We start from the raw sequence: 14347 nt of genomic DNA, 5'->3' as shown, positions 1-14347 counted from the left end.
GTGTTGTGTTCAAGACCACACTATCCGAGACCAAGACTTGCCCGAGACCAGAATGCACCGAGACCAAGACAAGCCGAAATATGTTTAAATAAATAAAATTATGACAAGGTTCGACAGTTAAATAACATCTCTCTTTAGTTTTAGTTTATTTTAAATACATTTGACGGAGAAAAAAGGTGCCTGCAAAAAATTTACTAAAATATTAAAACTACTACTGCTACTGATAAATTCACAAGTATTGTCCATATTTGAAAACAAGATTTTTATGTCAGCTGAATGTACAGCAAGTGTTTAAAAGCATTTCTGCCAAGAAATAACATGGTGAAACTAAATAAAACAAATTCAAACCCTGGAACAGTCATGTGACATACACACCCAAGAAAGCCCCAAGGAGCCAAGGACCCAGCGCACCACGCCACCGATCCAACCCCCAACCCCCAGACCCCACACCCCCGCGCCCAACCCCCCGAGGGGAGGGCCCAGAGAGCTCCCTGCCCGATACCCCAGCGGAGGAGCCGAAGCCCACGCCCAGCAGACACACAGACTTATTAAACACACACGGACCTCGGTAAATGGAACGGGCTTCACCGGACGGTAGGCGCTCGGACCCAGAGGCTGAGTAAATGTGTCCCCGTACAGCATTCACAGGCTGTAATATCACCAGTTTATCATTGTACCAGTTGTTAGAGCTACTATCTTTACCAAGGAGCAAATATTTATTCCTGGTGATTGTTTTCTGGAGTTTTACTGGGTTTTTTACCGGTGATTAGTTTCTCTCTCCCTTCCGCTCTGCGGCCCAAACTGACACCGTAGACACACACACACACACGTCACTCAGTCACATTAAGGAAGGTTGCGGTCATTATACGGGGTGGATTAAAGATTGAATAAAGGATTGTCTTATCCCGTTCTTCTCCTTGTTATTATTGTTGTTATTGGTCTCGAACGGTCTTGAGGGAAAATCCCGAGTCCAGGCAGTGGAGATTATTGTGATTCAACCATGGATAAGTGCAATATTTATATGTGAAATACGATCTTCTGCCACCCAGTCTTCCTTTTGAAGTTTATACATGGGATGTTTACTGTATACAAGGGAACCGAGGCAAGATTTATTACCAAAAATAAATCCGGGGGGGTGAAAGTGACTTTGAATAGTATTTAATTGAGCTACTTTTTACTTATACTTGATTATTTTATGTATGACTTATTTGTACTTGAGTACAATTTCAGTCAAGTAACAGTACTTCTACTTGAGTCGGATATATCTTTTAGGGCTTGGATGATACCCTTTTGTCCCGATTTGATTTTAATTTCTATTCTTGGTTGCAGATGCGATTTAAATTGTGATTCTGATTCTACAAGTATTGCGATTCTACAGTGATGATTATCGCATTTTTTTTCTTTATCCAAACATATAAGTTGAATCCTAAACTTCTCGAAATATGTCACAAATTCCAAAAAACAATGAACATCACATTCACTGATTTATCATTATTTATTCAGGGATTTATTATTATTTAGACTGAAATAAATAACTAAATAAAACCTCAATCAGAAAGAAGGTAAACATGTAAATGGACTTGATTTATATAGCACCTTATCACCACACTGAAGCAGTCTCAAAGCACTTTACATATCAGCTCATTCACCCAATCACTCTCACATTCACACACCAGTGGGACAGGACTGCCATGCAAGGCGCTAATCGACCACTGGGAGCAACTTAGGGTTCAGTGTCTTGCCCAAGGACACTTCGACACATAGTCAGGTACTGGGATCGAACCCCCAACCTCTCGATCAGAAGATGACCCTCTACCACCTGAGCCACGGTCGCCCTAAAAAACAACACATTTGGACATAACTTTTTGAAGTTAGTCAACTGAAACTTTTAATGTTCATCAAGCTTAATGCTTGGAAGTGTCTAGGTTTTTGTGTAGAAACAAGAGCTGGTCAACATGCTGGTAGTTAGATTGCTCCAACAGAGAAGTCACAATGTATTGCAGTGTTAAAATCTTTTTCCCCTCATACTAATGACAGAATAATGTTTGTTTTTGTGGAAAGCCTGATTTTATTAACTTCTTACATTCAGAAATGATCAGCGCACAGAAGTCGTCATCATCATCATCATCATCCTCATCTTTTATCAATGTTACACTTGTTATTTACTCTGTAGTGGATCAAACAGTGGCTTTACGTTGGACACAGTGTTACAATAGTTGACCTGCTTGGACATCATTTTGACGTCTGTCAGAGTCTAATTGTAACAAGCTGCAGTTGACTCGCACACCTCAGATGCACACTGTTATATTCTGCTCTTAATATACAAAAGACCACAGAATATCTGTTGAACCCCACTGGGTATTCCAGTTTTAATCAGAACTTGCACACAGGTACATAACTGGGCTGCAACCAACCGCTTTCTCCCTCAGTGTTCACACTGACATCGTCCATGTTGCAACTCACATCTTAACAGTAGTTCCTATTGTTACATCTTTTCTCTTTTGAAAAGTTAGATGTTTTACATACTGGGAAATATACACATATACAGTACCACTCAATTATTCAACATTTAACTGTAACTGTTACTTGGCAGTAATAAACTAAAATTGCCCCTTTCTGTTTGCAGAACTGAAATTGTAACCTACTACCTGTTTTCTATAAGCATCATATGAATTAACCAAAAATAAATTCACAAACTTAAGGGCATTTATCTTAAAACCTTAGCATACCAAACAGTTAGTGCATTTATTACTTTCAACATAAACCCAACATGAACTTTGTATTTATTTCACACACATCTTCCCTCTTTTCTTTTTTCATTCCTCTCAAACTAGGTCGTAAAGTCTTCATAGCGTCTTGGTCTCACTACTTTGTGACCAGATCTAGTGGTGACAGGTGTGTCACTAGGCTCAGCTATTGTAGCTTCTTCAGAGACAGCATGTGGAGGGCCCGTCTCTGAGTGATGGGGGTCAGGAAGTTCTTCGATCAGATTATCCAGATTTGTCCCTTGCGTGCGTTTCAGATGTCTCCGATTCCTTCTTATGACACCACCTGAGTCCAGCTGGACCTCATATGATCAATCTGTCGTTGTATCCTGTCTGCTCTCCAGACAATGTGGTGATCCAGTGGCTGTATTCTCACAAAGTCCCCTGTATCAAGTGTTTCAAGATCTTTGGCTGACCTGTTGTAGTAGGCACGTTGGCGATGTTGTTTGTTTTTCAGGTCCTGATGCGCTCGTGCAACTTTTGGGTTGAGAGGACTTGGTTTAGTGGGAGGAAGTGTTCTGGTGCGGCGGCTGAGTAACCCCTGTGCTGGACTGGTGTCCAGGCCCTGTGATGGTGTGTTGCAATAGTCCAGGATTGCAAGATAAGGGTCCTGACCAGCAGCTTTAGCTTTACTCATCAGTCTCTTAGCCGTCTTCACGGCCGACTCAGCCTTCCCGTTGCTCTGTGGGTAGCCTGGGGAGGAGGTCTTGTGTTGAAATTCTCACAGCCTGCTGAATCTTTGGAACTCATATGAAGAGAATTGTGGCCCATTATCTGAGATGACCACAACTGGGATACCTTGATGGGCGAAGTGGGCTTTTAGTTTCTTAATTACTGTAGTGGACTTTGTATCAGATAAATAGTCTATTTCCCAGAAATTTGAATAATAATCCACTGTGACAAGATAATCTTTGTTGTTAAATGAGAACAAATCTGTGCCCACTTTTACCCATGGTCTGTTTTGGATTTCGTGTGGGAGTAGAGTCTCTTTCTGCTGTTTGGAATCCAGTGACCTGCAGATATCACACTTGGCCACATGTAATCGTTCATGTCCAGCCAGTAGACACTCTCGAGCCCGACGTAAACATCCTTCAACACCAAGATGAGATGAGTGCAGACGTTCGATGATGTCTCTCCTTAGTGCGTGTCCGGCATAACAGCACGCTCACCTCTAAACAGAATCCCTTCTTGATAGCTCGGTTCCTCCTGAAACGAAAAATATGGTCTCATTTCACTCAGCACTTGCTTTTTGTCATTCGACCATCCTTTGAGAACCAATGTGATGAGAGTCTGGAGTGTTTTATCTTCTTTTGTTGCAAAGCTTATTGCACTGAGCCTGTCTTCTGAAATAGGTAAGTGTTGCATCATGTTAACAGTCTATTTCAGCTTCCACTGAACCAAATGTTAAACATTCAGGAAGATATGCCCTCTCAGGGTGTCTGCTAGCAGCATTTCTTTTCCTGGTACATATACCACATCTAAATCGTACTTTTGAATGCACAACATCATTCACTGAAGTCTTTTAGGAGCACTCAGAAGTGTTTTTTTTCACAATGATCTCTAATGGTTTATGATCACTTTGAACTGTAACTTTGCGACCATATGTGTACTGGTGAATTTTTTCCATGCTCAAAACCATTGCTAAAAAATTCCTTCTCAATTTGAGCGTACCCTCGCTCCATTGGTGTTAGTGCTCTGCTTGCAAATGCGACAGGCTTACCCTTCTGCATGAGTGCTGCACCCAAACCTGTCTGACGCATCACACTGTACTGTCAGTTCCTCCTCTGGGCTGTAATACTTTAGTATAGGAGCATTCGCAATGGTTTCTTTCAGTTTCAGAAACGCATCTTCATGCTGTTCAGTTCAGTTCCACTTGCAGTCTTTGTGTGTCAACTGTCTCAACACCTCACACTGGTCAGAGAGGTGTGGGCAGAACTTGGCAAGATAGTTTACCATACCACGTAATCTTTGAACAGCTTTCACATCTGTTGGTTTTGGCATCTGTTTGATTGCACGCACCTTTTCTGGGTCGATCCTTAGTCCATCAGCCTTCAGAAGGTGTCCAATGTATGCAGCTTCCCTTTTTCTCAGTTTAAACTTGTCTGCATTTAGTTTGATGTTCTTTTGTTTGCACCTGTCCAGGAACAATCTCAGTTTTTTGTCATGATCAGCCTCTGCTGCTTCCTGTGTCTCATCTTGACCTGTGATTAACACATCATCCACAATGATGTATAAACCAGGAAGGTCTTCCAGTGCTTCTGTGAGTTTTCGCTGGAAGATTTCAGGAGCTGTGCTGATCCCCATCGGCATCCTCAGCCATCTGTGACGACCAAAAGGTGTTGCAAAAGTTGTCAGATAACTGGACTGCTCCTCTAGCTTAACATGCCAGAAACCACTCTTCACATCACAGACTGTGAAAACTTTAGCTTTGGACAGATCTGGAAGAATGTCCTTAATGGTTAGTAATGGGAAGTGACTGCGTTTCAGTGCCTTATTTAGTGGTCTTGGATCAATGCATACTCTGGGTTTCCCATTTTGTTTTGTTACCAAAATTATTCCACTGATCCAGTCTGTGCTGCATTCCACAGGTGTGATGATGTTTCTGCGTTGCAGATCCTGCAGCTCCACTGCTTCTTCATGGCGACAGGAACATTGGCAGCTGCACAGGCTTTACAGTGTTGTCTGTCTCAATTTTGTATTCACCCTAAAGACAGCCTCTCCAGTGAACACCTCAACATACTCAGCTTTAATTTGTTCAAGTGACCACTGTCCAATGTTTGGTCTTTCTGACGTTACAATACTGTCTAATGCCAAAATAATTTCATACTGCACCTTTATCAGTTTCATGGCCTCGCTAGCTTTTTTGCCTTTCTTTTTTGTGGGGATTTTACACCTGGCTGCAAAATGGTTCTCTCTGCCACATTTTTTGCACTTTTTACAATATGCTGGGCATTTCTGTTTACTTTTTTGTGTTTTTCCACAAAACTTGCATTTGATCATTTCACGTGTTGTATTTCTCCTTTAAATGTACCTCATCCATCTTGGGTCCTGTAATGGCTTTACTCTCTGGATAACTCTGCTGCCCTGCAAAGCTGTACACATGTCACCGTCAGATTCTTCTCCCTCAACAGTGTCTCTCTCATCCTTACATTATTAAGTCCACACACAATCCTGCCTCGAATGAGTGAGTCTCTTAATGTCCCAAAATTACATGTTTTGGTAAGCAACTTCAGCTCCATAATATAGCTGTCAATATTGTCATTTGCCCCTTGCTCTCTCGTGAAGAAACGATAGCTTTCTACAGTCTCATTAATACCAGGGTTGCAGTGACGATCAAATTTTTCAATTATGTCACACAACTTCCATGCTTCATGTGCTACATCACCCATTAGCGTGTTGAGTAGCTCTCGCCCGTTTTCGCCGACCAGATAGCTGAAAAGTTTAACTTTCTTCTTTTCATTCTCAGCTGTCACTGTTAAATCCACATAAAGCACAAACTCGTCCCTCCAGATCTTCCACGTCCTCGACAGATTTCCGGAGTCCAGGCACAAAGTTTGCGGTGGTTTTAATCTATTCATAGTAAAGGCAGTGAAGTTGGTCTGCAGCTCGTCACGCTGCACTCAAGGAGTCACTGCTGTGGAACCTCTGTCACTCAGGAGATGTCTGGTACCGCTGCCACCATGTTATATTCTGCTCTTAATATACAAAAGACCACAGAATATCTGTTGAACCCCACTGGGTATTCCAGTTTTAATCAGAACTTGCACACAGGTACATAACTGGGCTGTAACCAACTGCTTTCTCCCTCTGTGTTCACACATACATCGTCCGTGTAGCAACTCACATCTTAACAATAGTTCCTATTGTTACACACACAGCTTTGCGACGCAGCACACACTATGATGGACAGGGTTGAGTCCGCCTCATCTGACATAACGTGCGTAGCCACCTTGACTAGCTTCATCACCTGAATAGTTTTATTCATTATCCCATCCAGGGTTCGTTGGTCTGCTGTCGAGTGTCCTGCTTGCTATAGCTTTATGACCGGATGGTGACGGACTAGATGAGCAGTAATATCGTTGTGCTACACAATACGCTACTTGTCCAGAGCAGAGTTTAAGACAGCGTTGGTCATGTCTTAATCCGTTCACCATGGAATCGATCAAAAGTATATCCATACTGTTGATTTAAATCACACAGGTGCAGGTTTAATTATGATTGTTTGTTTGTCCGCCAAAGAGAAATCCCACACTGCTGCAAGTCTTCCTCGAGTTTGCACTCACTTGTTGGTGCATTACCGCCACCCAGTGGTCGCCCACAAAAATGTGAAAAAAAAAACAATAAAAAAACAAAACAAATCGATTCTGGGAAGCAGAATTGATTATTAAAATTGGCACCCAAAAAATCACAAGAAATCATAAAAGGTATTTTCTTTTCCCCACCCTTAATATCTGTACACCTCTGTATGCCGCAGATACATAGTAATTGTGCATCCAGTGGAAATTGGGGGTAAAACCAATGACAGGTAATAAAGCACAGCTACAGGTTAATGGATGCATTTCTGCTCACTGAAGACTGAATGTGCAAAAACCTTCCATTTGTGTTTCAATCTTTTAAGTTTTTAATGTTTATTAGAATACTCCATCCATCCATTTTCAGACCCGCGTGTTCCTGTTTTCAAGGTCGCGGGGGTCTACTGGTGCCTACCTCCAACTCTCATTAAGCGTTTGGTGGGGGGGTACACCCTGGACAGGACGCCAGTCCGATGTTGAAAAAATAAGATATGGGCCGGATTTGAGTATTCCCACTGCTTTTGAAAAATGAGATCTGGTCACTTGACCCCAAAAAAATTTATTTGGGCCACATTTGCCTGCAGTGTGAACGCAGCCTTAGAGACTCAAACCAACCTAACAGTCATGTTTTTGGAATGTGGAAGGAAGCCGGAGTACCCAGAGGAAACTCTGCAGCACGGGGAGAACATGCAAACTCCACACAGAAAGGACCCAAGTGTCCACCCCAGGGCTTGAACTCAGAATTTTTTTTCTGTAAGGTGGACGTGCTCATCACTAAGCCTCCATGCGCCCTCATTAGAATACTCAATTACTGATATATTCAATAGCTACAGTCCTAATATAAAGCAGATCCACGATCAGCAAATGGTGGCCCTCGTTTTTCTTTTTAATCCTTAATAAAAATAAATAAATAAAGGCCCATCTCTGCTCTGAAGTGGCTGTACGAGTAATTGTGAGGGTGTGTGATGGTCTGCTGATGGCCCACAGTGTGCAGCCTGCCAGCAACTTCACTCTGAAGAGAATGTCTATGAATGGACCAGAGTGAATGATTCACGTCTCAATCAGAGGTTTGATTTAACAACCAGAGTGGATGGAAACCTTTGTAAATGTGTTTTTATCATCAATGTGTCTTGCATTGTTTCTGTGATGCTGATGCTCATCCTTTTCCTTTTGTTTACAGAACTTTGCAGCGAGTGGACAAACACCTGAGTAGCAACACCTTTTTTCCTTACACAGTCCAGATGAGCTGTCCCTCAGCCCTTACCCCGCCTCTGGACCCCAGACTTTGCTCCAGATGTGGGCCAGCCATAATGTTGTAGTTAGAAAGGGACTACTGCCCTTGTCCAATGAGCACAATACACCCATGGATGGACTAAAGCAGGATCAGAAACAAAGGACTACCCTGCTGCTTCCTACTGCCAGAACACACGCACACACACACACACACACACACACACACACACGCACACACACACACACACACACACACACACGCACACACACACATAGTCCAAGTTGAACTGGATAAGCTGTACATGCAGGCCAGAGTGCCTCCTGTTAGAACAGATGTAACATGTTTATCTTTCTGCTGTCACTTTGTGTTCAGTAGCAATTAGACACAGTTGTGGTTCTATTTGGTGATTATTTATGTGGAGTAGTCAGATAAATATAGGAGTGGCTAACAGTTGATGCTGAGCATCTCTTTAGATTAAAGTGTTTTGTTATCAGAAAGAGTTTTTGCAGTCTTTTCCATTCTTCCTTTCTTCAGGGATCATGAAAGCAAAATGCCTAACATAACTTTAACCATGAGTATAAAAATCAAACTCAGACTGATCAATGCGGGCGTACAGCTGTTTGGTTACATCCTCATGCTCACTATGGAGCTGCCAGGAAGCAACTCCATTAGCAATATTAAAAACAGGAAGATCCATTAATTTACCCTGCAGCGATGGAGGATGACTGCAGATAAATTGCCATCATAAGAATTATCACAAACAAACAAATCTATTAATTACCTAGATGTCAGCAATAACATAAAGCAGCCTGATCGGCGGTTGAGAATGTGAAGAGCGTCATGAGGAGCACAGAGCAGTTTCAGAGGGATTTGTGTCAGGAAAACTTTCACCACGTTTGCACAAGAAATGAAAAAATGAAAGGTCAAAGTTTAAACTGATAGGCATCATAATTAAGTAATGAAGGTTTGTTTTGTTTTTTTTATTCAGTGTACTTTTGTGATTTCACTGTGATTATCCAAAACTTTCTAATCAAACCAATGTTCTACATTTCAGTCATTTTGGTAACAAAAACATGTAAAAGTTTCTGTTTTTATTGTTACAAAAAATTCTAAAAGGCCTTGTAACAGTGCATCGGTGAAATTTATTTTATTATTTTTTTAAACATGCCCCTCACCATGGTTAAGGATTGAATTGTCAAATAAGGTATGTTGTTGCTTTCTGGTTTCTGACAGATAATATTCAAATATAATGACCACAATTTTCACTGATTAACCTTTTTGGGTTTGTTTGTGGATCTGTAAACATTGCCTGAACAAAAAGAACCATGTTTATAAGAAGTAAAGACCGTCAGGAAGGGATTTATCACTGTTTATTTTTTAACACTGTACTGCAGGTACAGTGTTGATTGTGTTGACTAAAACTAATTTTGTCTGATCTGTAACTAATTCTGAGGTAATAGCAGAATGATGTCGAGGAACAGGACGTGATGTTAATTGAGCAAATCAGAAGTTATAGTTAGACAAAGGTCTGTGGATCTGCCCCTGGTGACAGGAGGAGAACTGAAGTTAAAACTGCAGTATGTACAGTTTTTTTGGGGTGTTATTTCATCAAAAATCCATAATCACCTTTGAGCATAATGTAATACAAAGTGTTCTGAGTGGATAGTGAACATCTTCTCCTTCTCTTGGCTTTATATTTAGACTTTAGAAATCAAGGAGCTTGACGCTGTATTTCAGCCAATCAGAGATCTTTCTACAAACAGAGTGCTCCATGAGCTGTTTTGAGTGTTACTATTGGCTGTTCGACTTAAGTCAGGCGTATTCACACCACTGATAGTAAAAGTGCAATGGCAGACATTCCAGCAGAAGTCCCTATTGCGGCTTTAGGCACATCAGTTATACAGCAAAGCAAGCAAAAAAAGAAGACCGACATAGAGAATAAACAGTCTAGGCACAAATATACTTAGGCGGACTCAGTATGTGAGGCGGACTGCACGCCGTCCGCTGTGAATCCGCTCACAGTCTGCCCCACATACCGAGTTAGAGGAACAGTGATGACAGGATAAATTGCTTGTAAACCTAAGAGAGGAATATCCAGAAAGAACATGTACAATTCATTTACAGTTTGGACATGGAGTGTCTGTCTGATCAGCTGGTATCGCTGTGGCTACTTGTGGCAGAGGAGGCGCTGTGCGCCTCTAGTTACTGTGCTCACAGCAGCAAGTGATACGTGTTTTAATGTCTCTAAAACATCAGAAAACTCTCCAATAACAAGATAAAGTCCCTACATTTGTCACTAGTCTCTATTGAGAAAAAGTCACTAAGAGCTCCACAGTTGAGCACGTTCACAAGGATACTGATAAGGGACGATAGGATTTGAAATAGGGAGTGGAGGGTGAGCATGGTTGTTTCTATACAAGTCTCAGGATCTACATACTACAGCTTTAAAGAATGAATAAAGGAAATGATTTGAGTTGAATAAAGGTCTTCTTCAGACTAAGTCACCTGAGACTACAGGTTTTCGATAAATGGATTTCATCTATACAGTGCTTTATATATTTGTAGTCTCAAAGCGCAATGCAATGTAGTTGCACTCACCCATTCACACACCAATGGTGACTGAGTTGTGATGCAAGGCGCTAAACCTAAACCATAATTAATTTTTGATTAAAAGATTAATTCAAACTTAGACTAAAACTAAACTTGTTGCGGAAATTTGAAATCCTGCTGCTGTGCTAGAGAGATTTACATTAAGTGATGTAAAGGGGACAGATTAGTCTTTACCAAAAGATTTTTGGAGCAAATAAACCCAGGATGTAAGGAAGGACAAATGGCAGCTGGTCAAAATAACTAAACTACTTCGCAGGAAAATGAATGACCTTGAACTAACAATAGAGTTTCATCTGCTTGCCCTGGTCCTAAAATCCTGCATTGAATTGTGATGCCTTGATGCACTTTATCATACAACATTAGATCTCAACATCCGATTGGTGTCATAAAAGACACAGTATTGTTTTCAAAGTCACTTTTTTTCAGAAAAAGCATTTTTTCTCAGAAATTGGCGATTTGTGTGAAACCTGCCTCTATTCAACTGCTGATTACTAAAGAATGAAAAAAGCTAAAAACAAAAACATTTGTTTTGATGAAAGTAGAGACTGTAATCTTTCAGAATAAATCAAATTTAATATTGTCTCAGTAAAAAATATTCCGTGGGTCTTTAAATCAGTCAAAATGCTCTAAAATGGCTGGCAGTGAGGGGGGGTAGCTGTTCTGAAAATGGCTGGCAGAGAATGAGTGAACAGCTTTGGTCTTTATTTACTGAATATAGACTTAAAGAGTGGCTCAAACTATACCCATTGCTTGACTTTCAAATCAAAGCAAACAACATTCTGTGGAATTTAATTTTTTCCATAAAAAGTTAATTGAATAATGTTTAACAGTTTGCCCCAGGTATCAGTCCAAACAAGTGGTTCTTCTCTGGTCTGAGAGGATCTCTGTTCTGTTCGTTTCTGTACCTCCCTGCTTTAAATAACCTTACGTGATCAGACCCTGCAGAGCTGCACAGTCACGTTTAGAAGATAGAGGTCTTGCAGGACTGTGGCACGACAGGAGGTGGAGTTCCCTAAGCTATTTTCAAAGCCTTTGATTAATCTAATGCCGCAACATTTATAAACACTTTTATTCAAAGTAAATGAAGACAATGTTCCCTCAAAATATCCCCATATAGATATTAATGAGTTAAAACATGCAGGAATGTGACGCTTAACCACGTTCATTTATTTATTTATAATCAGCTACAGGTTGTAAACGGAAAGGAGCTGGCTTTCTTCTCCCTCCTCTGTTTCCTGAAGTTTCAAAAACCCAAATAGGACTACGTCAAATAACAGCCTTGCTTATCAGCAATAGAATTCAAATTTGCTGAGTTGTTACGGTGACTTAATTCCCATTTCAATTTTCTAAAGTTTAATTGCATGTGCACCCGGAGGCTTTCGCAGGACCCGGCCATGAGGAATAATTGGTCTGGAGATCAGCAGAAGCTCCAATTGATGCTGCCCGCCTCCTTCTTTTTCTCACACAGGCAGCAAACAGGCCACAGAGGTTTTCACCATGCAGCGACTCCAGGAATAAGGGGATTTAATTAGTCTCCTGTGCAGGATCAGTGGGGAGACCTGATGCTTTTTCAGGGCAATAAGATAAAACCTCTTATCACCCTTTTTGTAATACAGTCTTCAGGCCCAGAGTCATGTTGCCTCTGACATCAATAACAACAAAAGAAACCTCATCCTGTTTCTCATGAAAACGTCACAGTTGGTTTGGGGGTGTTTTCTGTGCTGCACTGTAAATCCTGTTTGCATTTCTTCCCAGATTAAAAGAAAAACAATAAGAATGAGAAAGCTCACATCTGTTTCACTCTCTCCTTGCCAGGTTGTCATGGTAACAGTTGCCTTACAGTCTATTAGCCACCAGGATTCTGTCGTGTTCAATACCTCACTGTTCGGGTGTGGATGATGACGATGATGATAAATGCTATGTATTTGCTATTAGTCAGACTGACCTGAACATTTTTCTGTTGGCTTGTTATTGCACTTGTTGACTTTGTATTGTCACAACAGGGAATAATAAAGTTTTATCTTTTCCAGTGTGTTTAAACGGCTGTGTTGAAATGTTTGATTTTATCACACAGCCACCAGCTATGACGCACTCACATTGTACTCTGCATCTAAGGGGCCGAAGACAGAAGAGGGTTTAAAATGTTTCATCATCCCCCTCATCAAGAGACGCCACCTAAGAGCAGGAAATATTCAATTTTCAATGAATGTTTTTATTCAAACTATGGAGCAGATTAACATTGAGATTATGCAGAATATCACTGTTATACAACATAGCAAAAAAATATTTTTTTATTAATAATAAAATGAAAATTGTATTATACATTTATAGATTACACTTAGGCACCCTTCTCACACTTCACCACAATCTTAGCATTTATTCACAAAGGCTCCAGGTTGTGACCAACACTGGAGCTTTTAAAAGCTTGAATGTAAAAAAAGACAGAAATATGATTTTTAATTATAAATATAACATTATCAACATTAAATTATTATTAGAACTTTAAAAGAGCAATTTTGAGAAAATTCATAAAAAATAAAATACAAGAGTTTGTCCTTCAGCCCCGAGGCACCAGGCTGTTCCGCAAACATGGACCACAGTAACAAAACAAGAGCGCTCACCATGGTGCCATGATCTTTCACACTTTAAAAGTTTGGAAAACATTCATCATATTATTAACAATACAGAAGATCAAAATGTATGAGCATCTGCATTTTTTTGTCAAAAAAATTGCGATAAAATGCATAATCTGGATCCTCCTGTGCGGCGCGTTTTGAAAATTTCAAGTTTTTGACGTGCGTCTGGCGCCTTCAACCCGGGCGACGCAAGAGTTGGGATTGTTGATCTTTTGGGGCATATTGCAGCGCGTCAACCAATCAGGATCTTTCCCCAACCGTGACGTATTCAGAATAATGAGAAGAAAAAAAATACTAACCGGAGACAGATGGACAGGCGCTCTTCTACTGGAATAAGCCTTTTCACACTCTGGAACTGCGCATTCGCGACCCGTGGGGTCATAGGTCGAGAGGGATATAAATGTAAACAAACTCGCCCACTCTGTTGATATTTCCAACCTAACATAATTTTTAATGTTATTCCAAAGAACTTTGGTGTTTTAATAGTAATAATATTATTAATATTACACATATTCAGACTCAAGGAGGTGTCCAGGGTTTTGCATGAATTTCGGCCGACCCGAGCACTTTGAAAAACTGATGGAAGCAGCTCTAGCAGCTGTATTGAAGCAAGGCAGTCCCCTCGTTTCCACCCCTGGTGAATGAAAACACAGACTACCCGGGTCTCCAGCGAGTGGATTAGGACTCTACCAGGGAATGATGCACGTATCGATGACTTTTGTAAAACAGTATCAAAGCGACAGACCTCCTCTGCATTCTTCTCCTAAGCTTTTAACTTTTGATTGTTATGTATTTTCTGTATTTACTTTA

At 40.7% G+C, this 14347-nt stretch overlaps 1 protein-coding gene across 1 annotated transcript in view; it reads left to right on the top strand.

The window, feature by feature from the left end:
* The window catches only part of shisal1b (shisa like 1b), an 81453-nt gene extending 68512 nt beyond the window's left edge, over positions 1–12941 (top strand). Inside the window, exon 5 of the mRNA XM_028451517.1 lies at positions 8238–12941. Coding sequence (XP_028307318.1) covers position 8238 — 1 coding nt within the window. The 3' untranslated portion in view covers positions 8239–12941. The remainder of the gene's footprint in view (positions 1–8237) is intronic.
* Positions 12942–14347: the final 1406 nt, after the last annotated feature.

Source organism: Gouania willdenowi, chromosome 6 (genome assembly GCF_900634775.1).
Source record: "Gouania willdenowi chromosome 6, fGouWil2.1, whole genome shotgun sequence".
NCBI classification, from domain to species: Eukaryota; Metazoa; Chordata; class Actinopteri; order Blenniiformes; family Gobiesocidae; genus Gouania; species Gouania willdenowi.
The sequence above is the reverse complement of the archived record's forward strand: the minus strand, read 5'-3'. Positions and strand labels throughout refer to the sequence as shown.